Here is a 15,093-nt window from a genome sequence, read left to right on the forward strand (position 1 = left end):
GAACAGAGCACGGGCGCAGAACTTTTCTAATGTCTTCAGGCAAATGTGTGACCCTGCTATGCGGACCACTCCCTCTTAATGAGAAGCAAATTCTGGCTTTCAGTCTGAGGTCTCCTGGCCTATAGTTCAGGTGTGGCCATATGCTCTCTTCTGGTAGCTAGTTAAAGGATATCCTGGTGGGCACAGATCCATCAACTTCCCGGATCAAAAGGAAGTAGAACTGAAACTGTCCCAAGCCATCACTCTAACCAATCAGATGGTAGTGTCTGATCTTTGATATGACCCCAGGGAACTTTTGGGTTGTTTTTTTTTTTTTTTTTTTTTTTTTTGGTATTTTTTTTATTAATTTATTCTTGTTACATCTCAATGGTTATCCCATGCCTTGTATTCTCCCATTCTTCCCTCCCTCCCATTTTCCCCTCCCCTATGACTGTTCCTGAGGGGGATTACCTCCCCCTGTATATGCTCATAGGGTATCAAGTCTCTTCTTGGTAACCTGCTGTCCTTCCTCTGAGTGCCACCAGGTCCCCCCCTCCAGGGGACATGGTCAAATGTGAGGCACCAGAGTACGTGAGAAAGTCATATCCCACTCTCCACTCAACTGTAGAGAATGTTCTGACCACTGGCTGGGTCTGGGTAGGGGTTTAAAGTTTACCGCCTGTATTGTCCTTGGCTGGTGCCTTAGTTTGAGCGGGATCCCTGAGCCCAAATCTGCCTATCATAATGTTCTACTAGCTTGCAGAGGAAGAAATTAGGAAAACCACACCCTTCACATTAGCCACAAGCAATATAAAATATTTAGGAGTTACTCTAACTAAGCAAGTGAAGGACTTGTTTGAAAAAAATTTCAAAACTCTGAAGAAAGAGATTGAAGATGACATGAGAAGATGGAATGATCTTCCTTCTCATGGATCGGGAGAATTAACATAGTAAAAATGGCCATCCTACCAAAAGCAATCTACAGGTTCAATGCAATCCCTATCAAAATACCTACACAATTTTTTAAAGACATTGAAAGTTCAATTCTGAACTTCATATGGAAAAACAAAAAACCCAGAATAGCTAAAACAATCTTGTACAATAAAAGGTGCTCCGGAGGAATCTCCATACCTGATCTCAAACTGTACTATAAAGCAGTAGTAATTAAAACAGCATGGTACTGGCACAGCAACAGGCTGGTTGGTCAGTGGAATCGAATTGAAGACCCAGATATGAATCCACACACATATGGTCACTTGATTTTTGACGAAGAAGCCAAATCCATTCAATGGAAAAAGGATAGCATCTTCAACACATGGTGCTGGTCTACCTGGAGGTCTATGTGTAAAAAAGTGCAACTGGACCCATATTTGACCCCAGGGAACTTTTGAAGAACGGCTTCAGCATTCTCTAACCACAGGAAAGTGTCAGGCTCACTGACCCACAGCTGCTGCTTCTTTAATTAACTATGGAGACAAATAACTCCGAAGAGTGGATTACTGAATTCAAACTTGCATACAGGGAGAAGCCAGAGCAGAACCTGGCCTATGAGGATCCAGCTGAAGCAGCTCGCCATCTCACTCAGGAAATCATGTGCATCAAATGACAGAGAGTCTCTGGTTCTAGGTCCCTCACAAGACAACCTATTAGCCTCTTAATCTACACCTTTTTATTAAACTCTAGTTGTGTAAAGTCTGACTAAAGGGAAGCTTAGCTTTCTCTCAGCTCTCTAATGTCCCTTCACTTTATGGATTCATGCCCAGCTCTGACTCTCAGACCCTGTCCACCTCCACACTGCTTCCATCAGCCTGTCTCCAACAGGCACACGGCCTGCCTGACACTCCTTGCCTTGTCACAAGCACTGACTCACCCTGACAACAAGGCATAGCAGCAATTGTGGAGATCACAGATGATGTCTGGATGGCTCAAGGGCCTGGCCATCTTTGTCCATTACATCATATCCGTATTGGTCAGAAAATGTGTATTATGGGTAGAAATTCAACACTGCTTAGGACAGTAATTTTTAAACACAAATCAGGTAAACTAGATGACAGACGCAGAAGACCAAGCTTACCTTCCCAGGAAGCACTTAGGGAACGTAGTCAGTTTTCTTTTTCTGTCTTTGATCAGATTCCCCTGTTTGCACATCATTTTATATAATTTCTCACCCTGCTCAGAGATCATTACCCAGGTGTCTTGTTCCATTCCTAATTTCAAACCTATCAGAAGTAAAATAATAGGCACCATGTTAACTAAAGAACTTTCCTCATCTGTTCACTCACACCCTCATTTAGCAAGGGAGGCTGTGGGTCTGAGCTCTATATAACTGGGACCAGTTTTTTTGTTTGTTTGTTTGTTTTTTGTTTTGTTTTTTGTTTTGTTTTTTGTTTTTAGACCTTCCTATTTTATTTTTCTTGTTTCTTTTTTATTATCATTAAATATTTTTCATTTTACATATACATTTATATTATTACACATATATAAAATGAACTACATACAGCAAGAAGAACCACAAAACAATAAGAAATTATATAAATGTTACATTCATAGTGTTATGGCTATTTGTATTTGTCAGCCTTGAAGAAAACATCTTTCCTATGTTGGTGCACCTAAAATTCTGAGTTTAAATCAATATCTGTCATATCTCATCATTGTCAATTTAAAACATCTGTCTAGACCTAAAAGCATCTTAACCCCTAAATAACTGAGCTTAACTGTAAAACTAAACGATCTGGTTTTCAAACCCATCAGAGACTTGAGAAGGGATAAAATAAGGTAAAATATTTAGAGATGGTCTTCAAAAACTCCGGAGACATATAGAATATGGCATTTAAAGATGTTGTGATTGTTTTAAAGATTCATTGACAATGAAACAGGTTAACTCCTGGAAACACCCAGCTTACTTCAAAGAAGATGATAAGCATCAAAGAACCTCCTTATGGAGATGGCTTCAACTTTGGCCAACCAGCCACTGGACAAAATGTCTCATTTCTACCACAGACAGAATTCTGCCTAAAAATAAGCAAGCTTGTATGCAGGCAGAGTCGACCTCATAACAGTATAAGCAAGTCCTCAATAGTTCCTGCCTCACAAATATATATATATATATATATATATATATATATATATATATATATATATATATCTCAGATATATTGGGCCAGAAGGCTGAAGATGATGCTTCAATGTTATAGAGAGTTTGGGTGACTGTTCAAGCAACAAATTGTCTCATCTTCTCAGTTGAGAAGCTGTTAACCTGCACTCCCAGTGTACTGAGGTAACTAATTTTATTCCTTCTCAAGTCTCTGATGGAAGCAGTATTTTGAGAAATTCATAGCATCCTAGTGAGCTTGGCAAGGCCACATCCCCAGTGGGCAAGGTTCTTCTGTGCAGCTGTGCCTCAAGAACACATGATTTTGCCAGTGAAGGAGGGGCAGTTAGGACCAGCGTAACTAGATTTGAGGTCCACACTGGAGGGAAAACCACCTTACAGTAGGGCTCATTCAACGAATCTCACCTCTGTGTAAGAAATACCGTGAGACGGTTCACAAGAAGACTGTGCTTAAATGCAGACTTGTGAAACCTTAGTTCTAAGAAAGAAGCTTTTATAAGTGCTACTGAAGCCAAGCGATCCAGCACCCTGGGGTTTCGATGAGAGGCAGGTGCTCTTCTGGCTTTAGTAGTGTCCTTGCAGAGTTAAGTCAATTCATCTTACTGGGGAGATGTCAACATATTTTAATGAGCCAGGAAGAAAGGCTGGTACTATGGGAAAGTTGTATCACTCTATGTGTAGCTTAGAGGACTGGGGTATAGAACCAAGTAAAGAGGGCAAGTTTCAAAAGAGGAAAACATTAGAAGAGAGCTCAGAAAATTCAAGCAAGCCTGAGCCCCTGCCAACAAGAAGGAGCACAAAATGAGGAAGGTGCCGAGAAATAGACAGGAGGTGGCGTGGCTGGAACACAGCAGTGGCTAATGACAGCTAGGAAGGGAAAGGGGGAAATCAGCCTTCAAGGTTTCTGGAGAGAAAGGGAGGTGGGGATGCTCTCCAGGCAAACTGATGAGGAGAAAGAAGTCCTGACAACGTCAAGCAAAGTCCCGCGATCAGCACAGCATGCACATTTGAAGCCCAGGAGAGAAGGAAAGGCTGCGTACAAGGACAGACACAAGTATCGGAGCAGAAGTCCCTCTGAAGAGAACGGATAAGCGGGACCCAGAATCTAGCCAGCAGAAGCCAGAGTCAAGAGTGAAATCCTCTGGCCATTAACAATCAGTGGACGGGGGTGGGGGGGGGGATATTGCAGAAGAAGAACTGTTTGGAAGAAAGGTGGGTATTCTAAAAGTCTACTGCCAATGAGGTGTTTGATTTTGAAATCTCTAGAAGAGCAATCAACAATGCTATGCTTCCTAGGAATCCAAGTTGGTTGGTTAAAAAACAAAAAAACAAAACAAAACAACAACAAAAACTAGCATTTCCACTTCTCAGTTGGCTTATAGATATCCATTTAGTTCACAGTATTGATATAGCACAAGTAACTAAATACTATAGGTTAATGCTCATTTAAACTATGAATAAATATGTTGTGTAACAAGAATATTTTATACATTTTTCAATACTCAAACTTTCTTTTTTTTATTTAAGTAATTTATTCAGATTACATCTCAATTGTTATCCCCTCACTTGTATCTTCCCATTCGCCCTCCCTCCTTCTTTCACCCATTTCCCTCCCCTAGGGCTGTGACAGAAGGGGGCCTGTCCCCCACTATAAGATCACAGCCTATCAGGTCTCTTTATGGTAGCCTGCTTACTCTTGCTCTGAGTGTCACCAGGTCTCCCCACCAATGGGAAGTGGTCAAATAGGGGCCATCAGAGCTCATGTCAGAGTCAGTCCCTCCTCTCCATGCAATTGTGGAGAATGTGCTGTCCATTGGCTAGATCTGGATAGAGATTCTAGGTTTACTGCATGCATTGTCCTTGGTTGGTACAGTAGTTTTAACTGACCAGCCTGGGTCCAGATCTGCCAGCCTCAATGGTCTTCTTGTAGGTTTCTAGGACCCTTTGGAGTCTTCTGTTTCCCCATTGTTCCTTACCCCTCTCACCTAGAGTCCCAATAGGAATCCCAGTATCTATAATAATCAAACTTTCAAGATATTAAATTCATTTTTTCTAATGTTTCCTGAAAATATATTCTAGGTTCCAGGACAGATAGATAAACTATACACAATTAACTTCTTCCAGGCCAAATATATTTGAAAATCTTTCTGAAACCATGGAGTAAGTTTTAAATAGGATTTCTCATAGAGACAAGCTACTTATTGGTGACATTACATTGTATTCAATGACATTCAAAGAGTATTAAACTTAATATGTGTATATGCAAAGTGCCTTAATCTGAATTAGAAAGCTAACCTCTTTGGCCTAGGAATTTTCAATGTGCTATAAAAACACAGATAACAGTCCTTGGAGGTCCTATGATATTGCAATGCACTGTATAACTGATGGCTGTCTCTCAAAGGAAGACTGTGACACTGTTTCAGAATGTGCAAAAAAAAAAAAAATGTGAAGTCAGCTTTCAAATTTAAATTAATTTGAAAGCAACAAAAGTAAAAGGCATTGCCAAGCATACATACTATTTTGCTATTCCCAAGTATATACAATTTTATTTTAATGTGGCAATTACATTGCATAGCAAATCGAAGTGAACATCATGCACCAATACACCTTCTTATAATTTTTCCCTTTATCTGCTCTCATATCAAGCCAGACTTTTCACAAAGTACAATAGCTTGCACTGTATGCACTCACCTTTCCGACGTTCTCTCTCTTTCAAAATAGCTTCAAACCATTCATGTTTTTCTTCAGGGTTTTTAGCCATGCATACAAACCATTTATTTTTTGCTGTGTTGTGTATCTTCCACCCATTCACAACAATGTGCCCACTGCTATGAAAATCAGCTGAAAAGTAACAAGTGAAGATAGATAACCAAAGAGCAATACGTATTATATCAGCATGAACATCCAGTTTCGGATGTACGATGCTCATATAATATACACACGAAAATTAAGAAAATATTTACATGGTAGGCATATTTAGTGGTCATTAATGGAGCATAACTAACTCATAGAGCTGATATATAACATGTAATTAAATATTGTAAATTAGCATTCATTTAAACTATGTCCAAATATATTGTTTAATTTTTTAAAGTAATAAAACAAAAAAAAATTTTACTCACTTTTTTCAATAATCAAACATTCAAGATATTAAGTTTATCTTATCTCCCTAATGCCTCCTGAAAATTTAGTCTAGGTTTCAGAAAATAGATAATCTTACTGAACAGATAAATTTCTATTACTTAATGAATGTATTTAAGAATTAAAAATATTTTCAAATGAAATAACAATTAGGTGACTGACAGAATTTTGTAAGCTTCAATGGGCCTAAAATATTAACTTTATAGAAGATGTGCAAGGAAAGTGAAACTTAAACTCCCACTCATTAAATGTAGAATGTTCAAGTTCAAAAATCCACTGTATCTAATTTCTTATAAAACCAGAAATATACAAGGGTCAAAGCCACACAAGTCATTAATGACTTTGCAGCCATGATATCTGGGAGATCCTTATATTAATTCAGCACACTTCCACTGAAGGCAATGGAGTTCTTCCAAAACCAATCTGTAAAAGTCTCAGTGAACACACACCACATGCATTTTAGTAAGATGGACAACATCCAAGACCTTCACACACATGCTACAAAAGAGGAACTGCCAAAATATTTGTTCCAAACACCAAATATTAATAATTATATCTCCATAATGCATTCAGCCCTTGCTCTGGTGGTCAACAGTGAGTGGATTAATTCTAAAAGAAATTTTTAAATTGCAACTCAATCATATAAATATTTAATGTAAAGAAAATTAGTTTTGAAATAAATCTTTGATTTTATCAAATAATGCAAAAAAAAAATTCTGGCAGCCAACATGACACAGGACATTACTTAGGACAAAATGGGAGAAAAAAAGGGTTCAAATCTCCCTTATAAGCCCTAAAAACTTGCTCATCTCTTGTCTTTTTTGAATATTCAAATGTCTTTACATAGCATTAAATTTTTAAGTGTGTCAGAACAGATTATGCTGTGTGCACTCTACTTAACATAGAAAAATTATGAAATTTTAATTAAGAATGTATTCAGGGCCATTGAGAGGGCTCAGCGGGTAAAAAGTGTTTGCTATGCCAGTCTGAGTTTCTGAGTTGTGTCCTCAGAACCCAAAGAAGGGAAGAGCTGACTTCTGAGTGTCATTCTCCGAACTCCACATGCATGCCCTTACTCACAGGCATACATACATGGGTAGTAGCAGTAGTGGTAGTAGTAGTCAGCATAGGATGTGTCCTACCCAGCATGTACAAAAGTACTTTTGGTCAGGTATCCATTCACTTAGATCTTATAAAACTACTGAAAACTACATGCATTTGGTGACAAGAGAAGAAGACTAACACTAATACTTCTATTTAAATGAAAATCGATTAATAGCTATAAGAGTTTGCATTTTTCAACATTTAAAAAATCATGAGAGAAAATATTTTAAAATCTCATTTAAAAGCAAAGCTTAATATTACAACAATAGATTCAATATCTTAAGACAGTTCTAAATATTTGTGTTGAAACAGTGGTTGCAAAATTTTCTATTAAAATGATCAGACTTTTAAAACATATCTGAGGCAAAACAAAGCAGTAATGCAACACTTGCCCAGCCTACCCAGGAAACTAGGTTTGACACTCGCCACAGCCCAAAGCAAAACAAAACAAATAGGAAAACTGTCCTAAGAATAAAAATGTCCAATCTTATCACATTCAAATTTGACAACTGTATTAAAACCTGTGGTTTGCCCAATAAACTATAAACCCTGCCTTTAAAAAGTCAACAGCCTTTATTCATTCTTTCTGACAAACCACACAAATAAACTAGCTCTTCAAAGAGCTTTCAAACTTACTATAAAAATTAATCACTGGAATTTCAGTAATAGTGTTACTATTATTTTTAATTGGATATTTTATAACAACGTGAACAAACTAATATCCCAGTAATAATCCTCAAGAAGGAACTACATTAAAGTCACTGAAATGAACTCTGAAGTCTAGGTAACCGGAGAAGGGTAATCTGGCTACAAACTAAATTACTAACATCTTCACTCAACAGGGTGAAAATGTGGGAAATAAATATTCAGACTTTTTCATTTCAGAAGGACACACTGTCAATTCTTCTATGCTATGGAATAACCATAATAGAATACAAGTCATTAAGAATTATAAACAAAATTTACTATAATTATTTGCCAAGGGGTTAGGAACTTAGTTCAGTAGTAGAGCTTTTGCCAAACAAGTGGAAGGCCTTGAGTTTAGGAGAATAATGGAGTTACATTTTACATGTCAGCTGAAAACTAATTGTCTCACATCAAATACAAGTATTTCTCCTGCAAGTTTTGAACCAAATCAGTGCTATCAGGTGTCAGATGGAGTTTCTGCCTTCTTCAGGAAGCATTTTACTCACACCTGTAGTATACAACCATTCTAACAGTTTCTATAATTCAAGTGGCATACAAATTTTTCCATTTAATTTTCCATCAGAAGTTCCAGGCATGCTCAAAACTTTAGCTCAACTCTTTCCATTTTATCTGTATAAAGTATAGCTGCCAGGTTGGTTTGAGTAAATTGTAGGTAAGCCTGATAATGGTTTCCATCCTCGTCTTAGCAGCATGCTAACATAGAGAGAACTTAGCAGTGGATATAAGCAGTAGGTTCTCATTTAAAATCTGAGCTCATTGAGACAAAACAAAGGTTCCATGATGGGACTGTCCAGGGAAATGAGAAAGAGAAAGTGAATGCAGCAGCCTACATGGCTTGCTGAAACAGTGAACAGCAGCCTAAATCAGTCTCAGCACACTCATGTTTCCAGCCTACGGATGCTTCAGTTCCCTGTCAGCTTCCCAGGCATGGACACCAAAGCCTCATAGACTGAAGCCCAGGCCCTGCTCTCTATCAAAGCTGAGGAGAGGATGCACAATGCAGGATACAAGGTTTCCTATGTGTTTCCACACAGGATGTGAAAGAAAGGTATCCATTTGTGGCCTGAAATACTTTTCATTCCTTTTTCTTTTTAATCATTAAAACAATAAGGTCAATTCTGTCTCTTTATAAACAAATTTCAAAGACAATTCTTTTCTTTTTAACATAGTATTTGTATCATTTGGGAATTTTACATCATGCACCCCAATCACACTCACTTCCCAGTCCTGCCAGGTCTGCAACACACACACACACACACACACACACACACACACACACACACACACACACTTGTGACCTACAAACATACAAAAGGAGGAGGAGGGGGGAGGAGGAGGAGGGAGGAGGGAGGAGGGGGAAGGAGAAACAAAGAAAAAAGAAACAAAAGCCAAATTCAATTGTGTTGCCCATATGGGAGCATGATCAAAATCCCAGTGGCCAGCCTCTTAAGAAACTGAGGCTTTTCCCACCCATACCCATGCAAGAAGCCATCAATTGTAGAGAGCTACACTTCAGCATCCCTGTCATGACTGTTAAGAGTTCTCTTCAGTGGTTTCCTGTCTAAGCTGTTACTTTTTTGGGACAGGAGTTGAGGCAGTGTGGGTATAGGGTTGTCACAGAAGCCTTCTATGTCCCTCATTTACAACTTTGAGTCTGCAGTCCATACTTATGTAAAAGCAGTTTCCTTGCCTTTTACAATCACTGGAAGGAGCATGGATCATGGATCTCTCTATGGTTTCTGGCAACAGCAAGTGCCATGGACCCCTGTGTGCTCCATGGACCTCATCAGGGTCTCTGGCAACAAACCAAACCATGGACATCAACACAGACTACTGCCACAGTACAGGCCATAGACACCATCATAGTCCTCCATGGCAGCACAGGCCAAGGACATCAACACGGTCTCTGGGGCAACACAAGGCTATGGACACCAATATCATTTCCAGTGGTCTGGCCCATAACCATCAACATGGCTTCAGGCTTCAGCACAGACCATATACACCCGCATGGCATTTGATAGTAACATGGACTGCTGACATCAACGTGGTCCCCGGGTGCAGCAGGAGAGCAGACCCCAACATGGACCTCAGCATCAGCGTGAACCATGGGCATTAACATGGCACAGGTGGCTGCAGAGTCTACTAACATCAACATGGCCTCTGGTGGCAGCCTAGGCCAGGAACATTCACAGGAACCTAAGGATCATCATGGCCTGGGGCAATGGGCCACGGATACCAAGGTGGCCTCTAGGAGCAGCATGGACCATAGAGGTCTTTTGAGGAGGTCTGATCTAGAGAATGAACTATTCTTCATCACAGACCTCCTGCTGTTGCTTAGAACCAGGGTAATCATGTCACTGGATAGTGTGTTCTCGGACTGACTCAGCACAAGCTCTAGGCTTCTGCACACCATCTCATTGGGCCTACTCAGCAACGACATGTTCCCCCCATCCATCACAGCCTTCTCTCACACCTGTCACCACAGATTCTCTCTAGTTCTGCCTCTCTCTACCACCTCACCATCGCAAATTTATTTGTTGCTGTGGCACCGGAAACTACAGTGTGTCACATAGCATATTTTCCCTGCCCAAACAGCTTTACATACAAATATGCATTGCAACTAGTCGTTGGTCTGGTTCAAAGTTTCAAGTCTCTGACACAGGACCATGGCGCAGACTTGCCTTGGAGATCCTGCTGCTGCTCAGATCAGGGTGATGTTGCAGCAAGGCAGGGCAGGGTCGGGGTTGGGGGACAGGGTTAGTGCCCACCGCCCTATCAGGCATGACCTTTGTGCTCGTAGCCTATTGGCTGAGACACTGTGAAGAGGGATGTAGACTCCTCATTCTCCATGGTGCCACGGCTCTGTTCTACTATTTTTCCTTCCAATTTCATGAGTCCATTTTTTAGAAAGCATATTCCCCCAAGACTTGCTTTTTTGTTTATACAACCAATTCCTTCTCCTTTTCAATTTATTTTAGGTTAACATAAAAGTAATGAGTCATACCATGGCCTTTCGGTGCATATGCATCATATACTTTGTTCTAATTTATGTCTAGCTCACATAGCCAGTAAAACTGGAGCTTGTGGTAGTTCTTTTAGTCATTTGAGAAACCGCCATGCTGATTTCACAGTGGCTGTTTAGTTTATAAGTGAATAAAAGTTCCTCTTTGTACACATCATTTAGGTCTTTGGCAATAGCCATTCTGACTAGGGTGAAGTTTTGGATGTTTTTAAGTATTTGCTAGCCATGCTTGTCTCTTCTCCTAGAACTGGCTATTCCAGCCACTGTTCCATATGTTGCCTGGGTGATTTGGAAGATTTCTGGTGTCTAGTTCTTTTTTTCTTGATATAATCCTTTTAATGCAGTTATCCAATGCTCCCCACCCCCCCTCCACCCCCAGTCTGTAGGACATCTCGTTACAAGCCGTTTTATTTCTTGTTATCCCATTTGTCAATTCCTGGAATCACGTCCTCAGCTGCAAGTCATTTTCAGAAAGTCTATATGCCTATATCATGAGGGGCTTTCCTCTAGTTCATTTAAAGTTTCAGCTTTTACATTAAAGTCTTTGATCCATTTTTCAAGTAAAGGGAGAGACAGCATTCTAGGGTCCACCTTCTATGTGTAGCAATCTAGTTCTCCCTGCACCACTGGGGTCCGATAAAGCTTATGTTGGGCTTGTAGATTTCATTCAAGAATACCACTAATTGCACTACTGCTTCTGCCTATGCATGTACAGGTAAAATCTTGCCATCTTGTAGCATTTTCCTTTCCTTTTCTTTTCTTTTTTTTTTTCCTCCTTCAGTGTCTTAAGCTTCTGGTAGTGTTATATTCAGGTATTCTGTGAAGCTACTTGGAGTGAGATTCTTCCATGATTTCATTTTTGTTGTGGTTGTTGTCGTTGTTCCATAATAAATCTATCACTGCCTCTGAGCTAAGTTCTCCCCCACTACCTCGCTGAAGCCTTCTCTGCATCATCAATTCAAACAAGTTTCCTAGTAAAGTCTAGTACCTCCTTCACTCAGAATCTTTAGGTTCTTTTACTCATAGGGTCACATGTGCAACAGGGATATTGGATTTCTTCCTTTCTTATTTGTATCTTTTTTTTTCTTTCTATTTTTCTATTTTGAGCACTGTATACTTTTAGAGAAGATTATCTCAGCTTCTTTCCATGTATTATAATATTAGCTATAGCTCTGTCATATGTAACACTTACTATGTTGAGTTTTGTTGCTTCTATCTCCAGTTGCCTCAATGCTTTCATCATGAAGGATGCTGAACTTGGTTAAAAAGCCTTCTCTGCCTCAATGGATGCAGCCATATGGCTTCTGTCCTTGAATCAATTTGTGCACTTTATTACATTTATTAATTTGCATATGTTATTCTAACCTTGCATCCTTGTCATGAGAGCTGCTTGGTGGTGATGTATGACTTAATGTGTTCTTGAATCCAGTTGTCCAGAATTTTATTGAACGTTTTATATCTGTGTTTATCTGGAAAATTAGTCTATATTTCTCTGTCTCTGTCTGTCTGTCTGTCTGTCTGTCTGTCTCTCTCTCTCTCTCTGTTTCTGTCTCTCTCTCTCTCTCTGTCTGTCTCTCTGTCTCTCTCTCTGTGTCTCTCTGTGTCTGTCTCTGTCTCTGTCTGTCTCTGTCTCTCTCTGTCTGTGTGTGTGTGTGAGAGAGAGAGAGAGAGAAACAGAGAGAGAGAGAGAGAGATCTAGTTTTGGTATCAGGAAATTGACTCTGATAGCACTCTTCCCTTCTATTTTATGGATGAGTTTGAGGAACACTAGTTCTTTGATGGTTTCGTAGACTTTGGCAATGACTCCAGCCAGTGTGACCTTTTCTTAGTTGAGAAACTTTTGCTGCTTTAATGTCAATTGATTTCTATGCATTGCCTTAAGTTGTTTACATTGTATTGATTTAGCTTTCATAAATTATGTGTCTAGAAATTTATTCTTTTCTTCTAGATCTTCTAGTTTTTTGAAACATGTTTTCCAATCATTCCTCCAATGACTTTCTGGATTGTGTTGGAGTCTGTAGTAACTACCTCCTTTCTCCTCTCTAATTTTATGAATTTAAGTTGTCTCCCTTTGTTGGAATGCTACCTAGGGGTTTTTTCAATTTCGTTCATTTTTTCAAGGAAAAAGTTCAATGATATTTTCCTCTCATCTTGACTATTGCTTGAAAGAAAACTACACTGCCAAGGATTTATGGAGAAAGTAATCCATATGTGGTATATGTCACAGTGAGCTTCAGTTGTCAATTTGACACATGTGAGAAGAAGGAACTTCAACTGAGGAACTGCTACCATTGGGTTGGATTCTGTTATGTCTTCATTGCTACTTGAGGTAGGAGGGTCCTGCCCACTGTGGCCACTATCCTGGGCCAGGTGCTCCTTGGTTATATAAGGAAGGCAGCTGAGCAAGCCATTAAGCAGTGTTGCTCCAGTATCCTTCAGCTTCTACCTCCAAGTTCCTGTCTTGTGTTCCTGTCCTGACATCTTCGATAATGAAATAAATCTTTTCCACCCAAAGTTGTTTTGGGTCAATGTTTTATTACAGCAACATAGGACACTATAGGTGTCCATCCATAGGTGAATAGACAAAGCAAATACATAACATACACATAGTAAAGTATTGTCTAGCCACTGATGAGGGATTCTTGTCATTAGAATGGCAAGAAATCTTCAATCCCACCACTGTGCTGGATACTAATAGGCTTGACTCTACTTAGGGAAAAATTCAGCAGCTATTGATCTATGTTATGTACTCTTATCATTTTTCTTAACACGGCTTTGAGATTATAATGAAAATCATTGCAGAAAACTGTGATTCAATTTACTAACAATTTTCTTTAAATATGTAGCCTTTTTGTTCAAATGGTAAAAGTAAAACATATTTTAACTTTGCTTTACTTAACAATTATGACTAATTATATTTTCATAAACATGTCTGTAAAGGCCAAACTTTCAAAAATCTTTAATTTAGTCTCTGTACTTGGAATCCAGCACTTGAAATCACAATGGTCTTCCCCACTCAGGTTCCCTTTGCAAGCCAAGCGACAATGGAGCCACATGGAACCTCTGTATGCCGAAAGCACAGCTAGCATCACTTATAGTCTACAGGTAAAATGTTACAGACCAAAACTACCATCCTGGCCAGGCATTACTGGAAAAGAGTCGATTCATCCATTAGTCATTTTCTGCACATTCATTTTACATCCCCAAATATAAAGTGGCTAATGTCCTATGGTATTAGAGCAAAACAGGCAGACTCGGTCAGAACACAGCAGAGTGATTTCCCTTTAACATGGTATCTTTCAGCCAACATTACTGACAAGTTAAGCAAGGATCCCGCATGCCTGCATTTCACCTATCTCCACTCTAAACCCCTGTTATACCTAACAAGACACTCCTAAGCTTGGATGAGATGAAGGTAAATCATCCAAGTCAGAACTCAGTCTAACAAGGGATTTACTAAGTGCACTTACCTGTGCCATCATCCACATTTTCCACTTCCATCACCTCGGTATTGATCCGACCTCGAAAGATGTACCGGTGGCCATCTGTGGATGCCTTACTATTCTTCAGCCGTCTTAAGTAAATGAAACCGCAAAGCATTTGTTACTAAACTTAATGTACAACAATAAGATTTTTACAATTCTTTGGGGGAAAAGTCTCCATTTGGCTAGTGATGTAAAAAGTTTGGGGCAGGTTGATTTTATTCAAGTCTTCTCATTCATGATGGTGTTGGTGGACTGCTGTGCAGGCTAGGAGGAGGGGAAAAAGAAGACTCCACAAAGTAGCTAAGACCAGGTACAATACACTGTTTATTTGATGCTGGGGTTCTAACTCAGGCTTCCTGCTTTGTTATAAAGTACTCTACCAAGGAGTTACACCTCTATCCCTTTACTTATGAGTTAAACAAATGCAAAACAAACAAACGAAGGCAGTGGACTATAGACAATACACCAGTGGTGGGATAGCCATGCACATTTCCTCACTTTAAGACTTTAACACTGTCAAACCTAACTGGCAGACACTGGAA

The 15,093-nt window shown here is 39.5% G+C and overlaps 1 protein-coding gene across 1 annotated transcript in view; it reads right to left on the minus strand.

Moving 5' to 3' along the window:
• Positions 1-15,093, minus strand: part of Prex2 (phosphatidylinositol-3,4,5-trisphosphate dependent Rac exchange factor 2) — a 292,170-nt gene that overhangs the window by 172,891 nt on the left and 104,186 nt on the right. Inside the window, exons 8-10 of the mRNA XM_051159079.1 lie at positions 14,537-14,640; positions 5,783-5,932; positions 2,054-2,198 (exon numbers count right to left, since the gene is read on the minus strand). Coding sequence (XP_051015036.1) covers positions 2,054-2,198; positions 5,783-5,932; positions 14,537-14,640 — 399 coding nt within the window. The remainder of the gene's footprint in view (positions 1-2,053; positions 2,199-5,782; positions 5,933-14,536; positions 14,641-15,093) is intronic.

This window comes from Acomys russatus, chromosome 2 (assembly GCF_903995435.1).
Source record: "Acomys russatus chromosome 2, mAcoRus1.1, whole genome shotgun sequence".
Taxonomy (NCBI): Eukaryota; Metazoa; Chordata; class Mammalia; order Rodentia; family Muridae; genus Acomys; species Acomys russatus.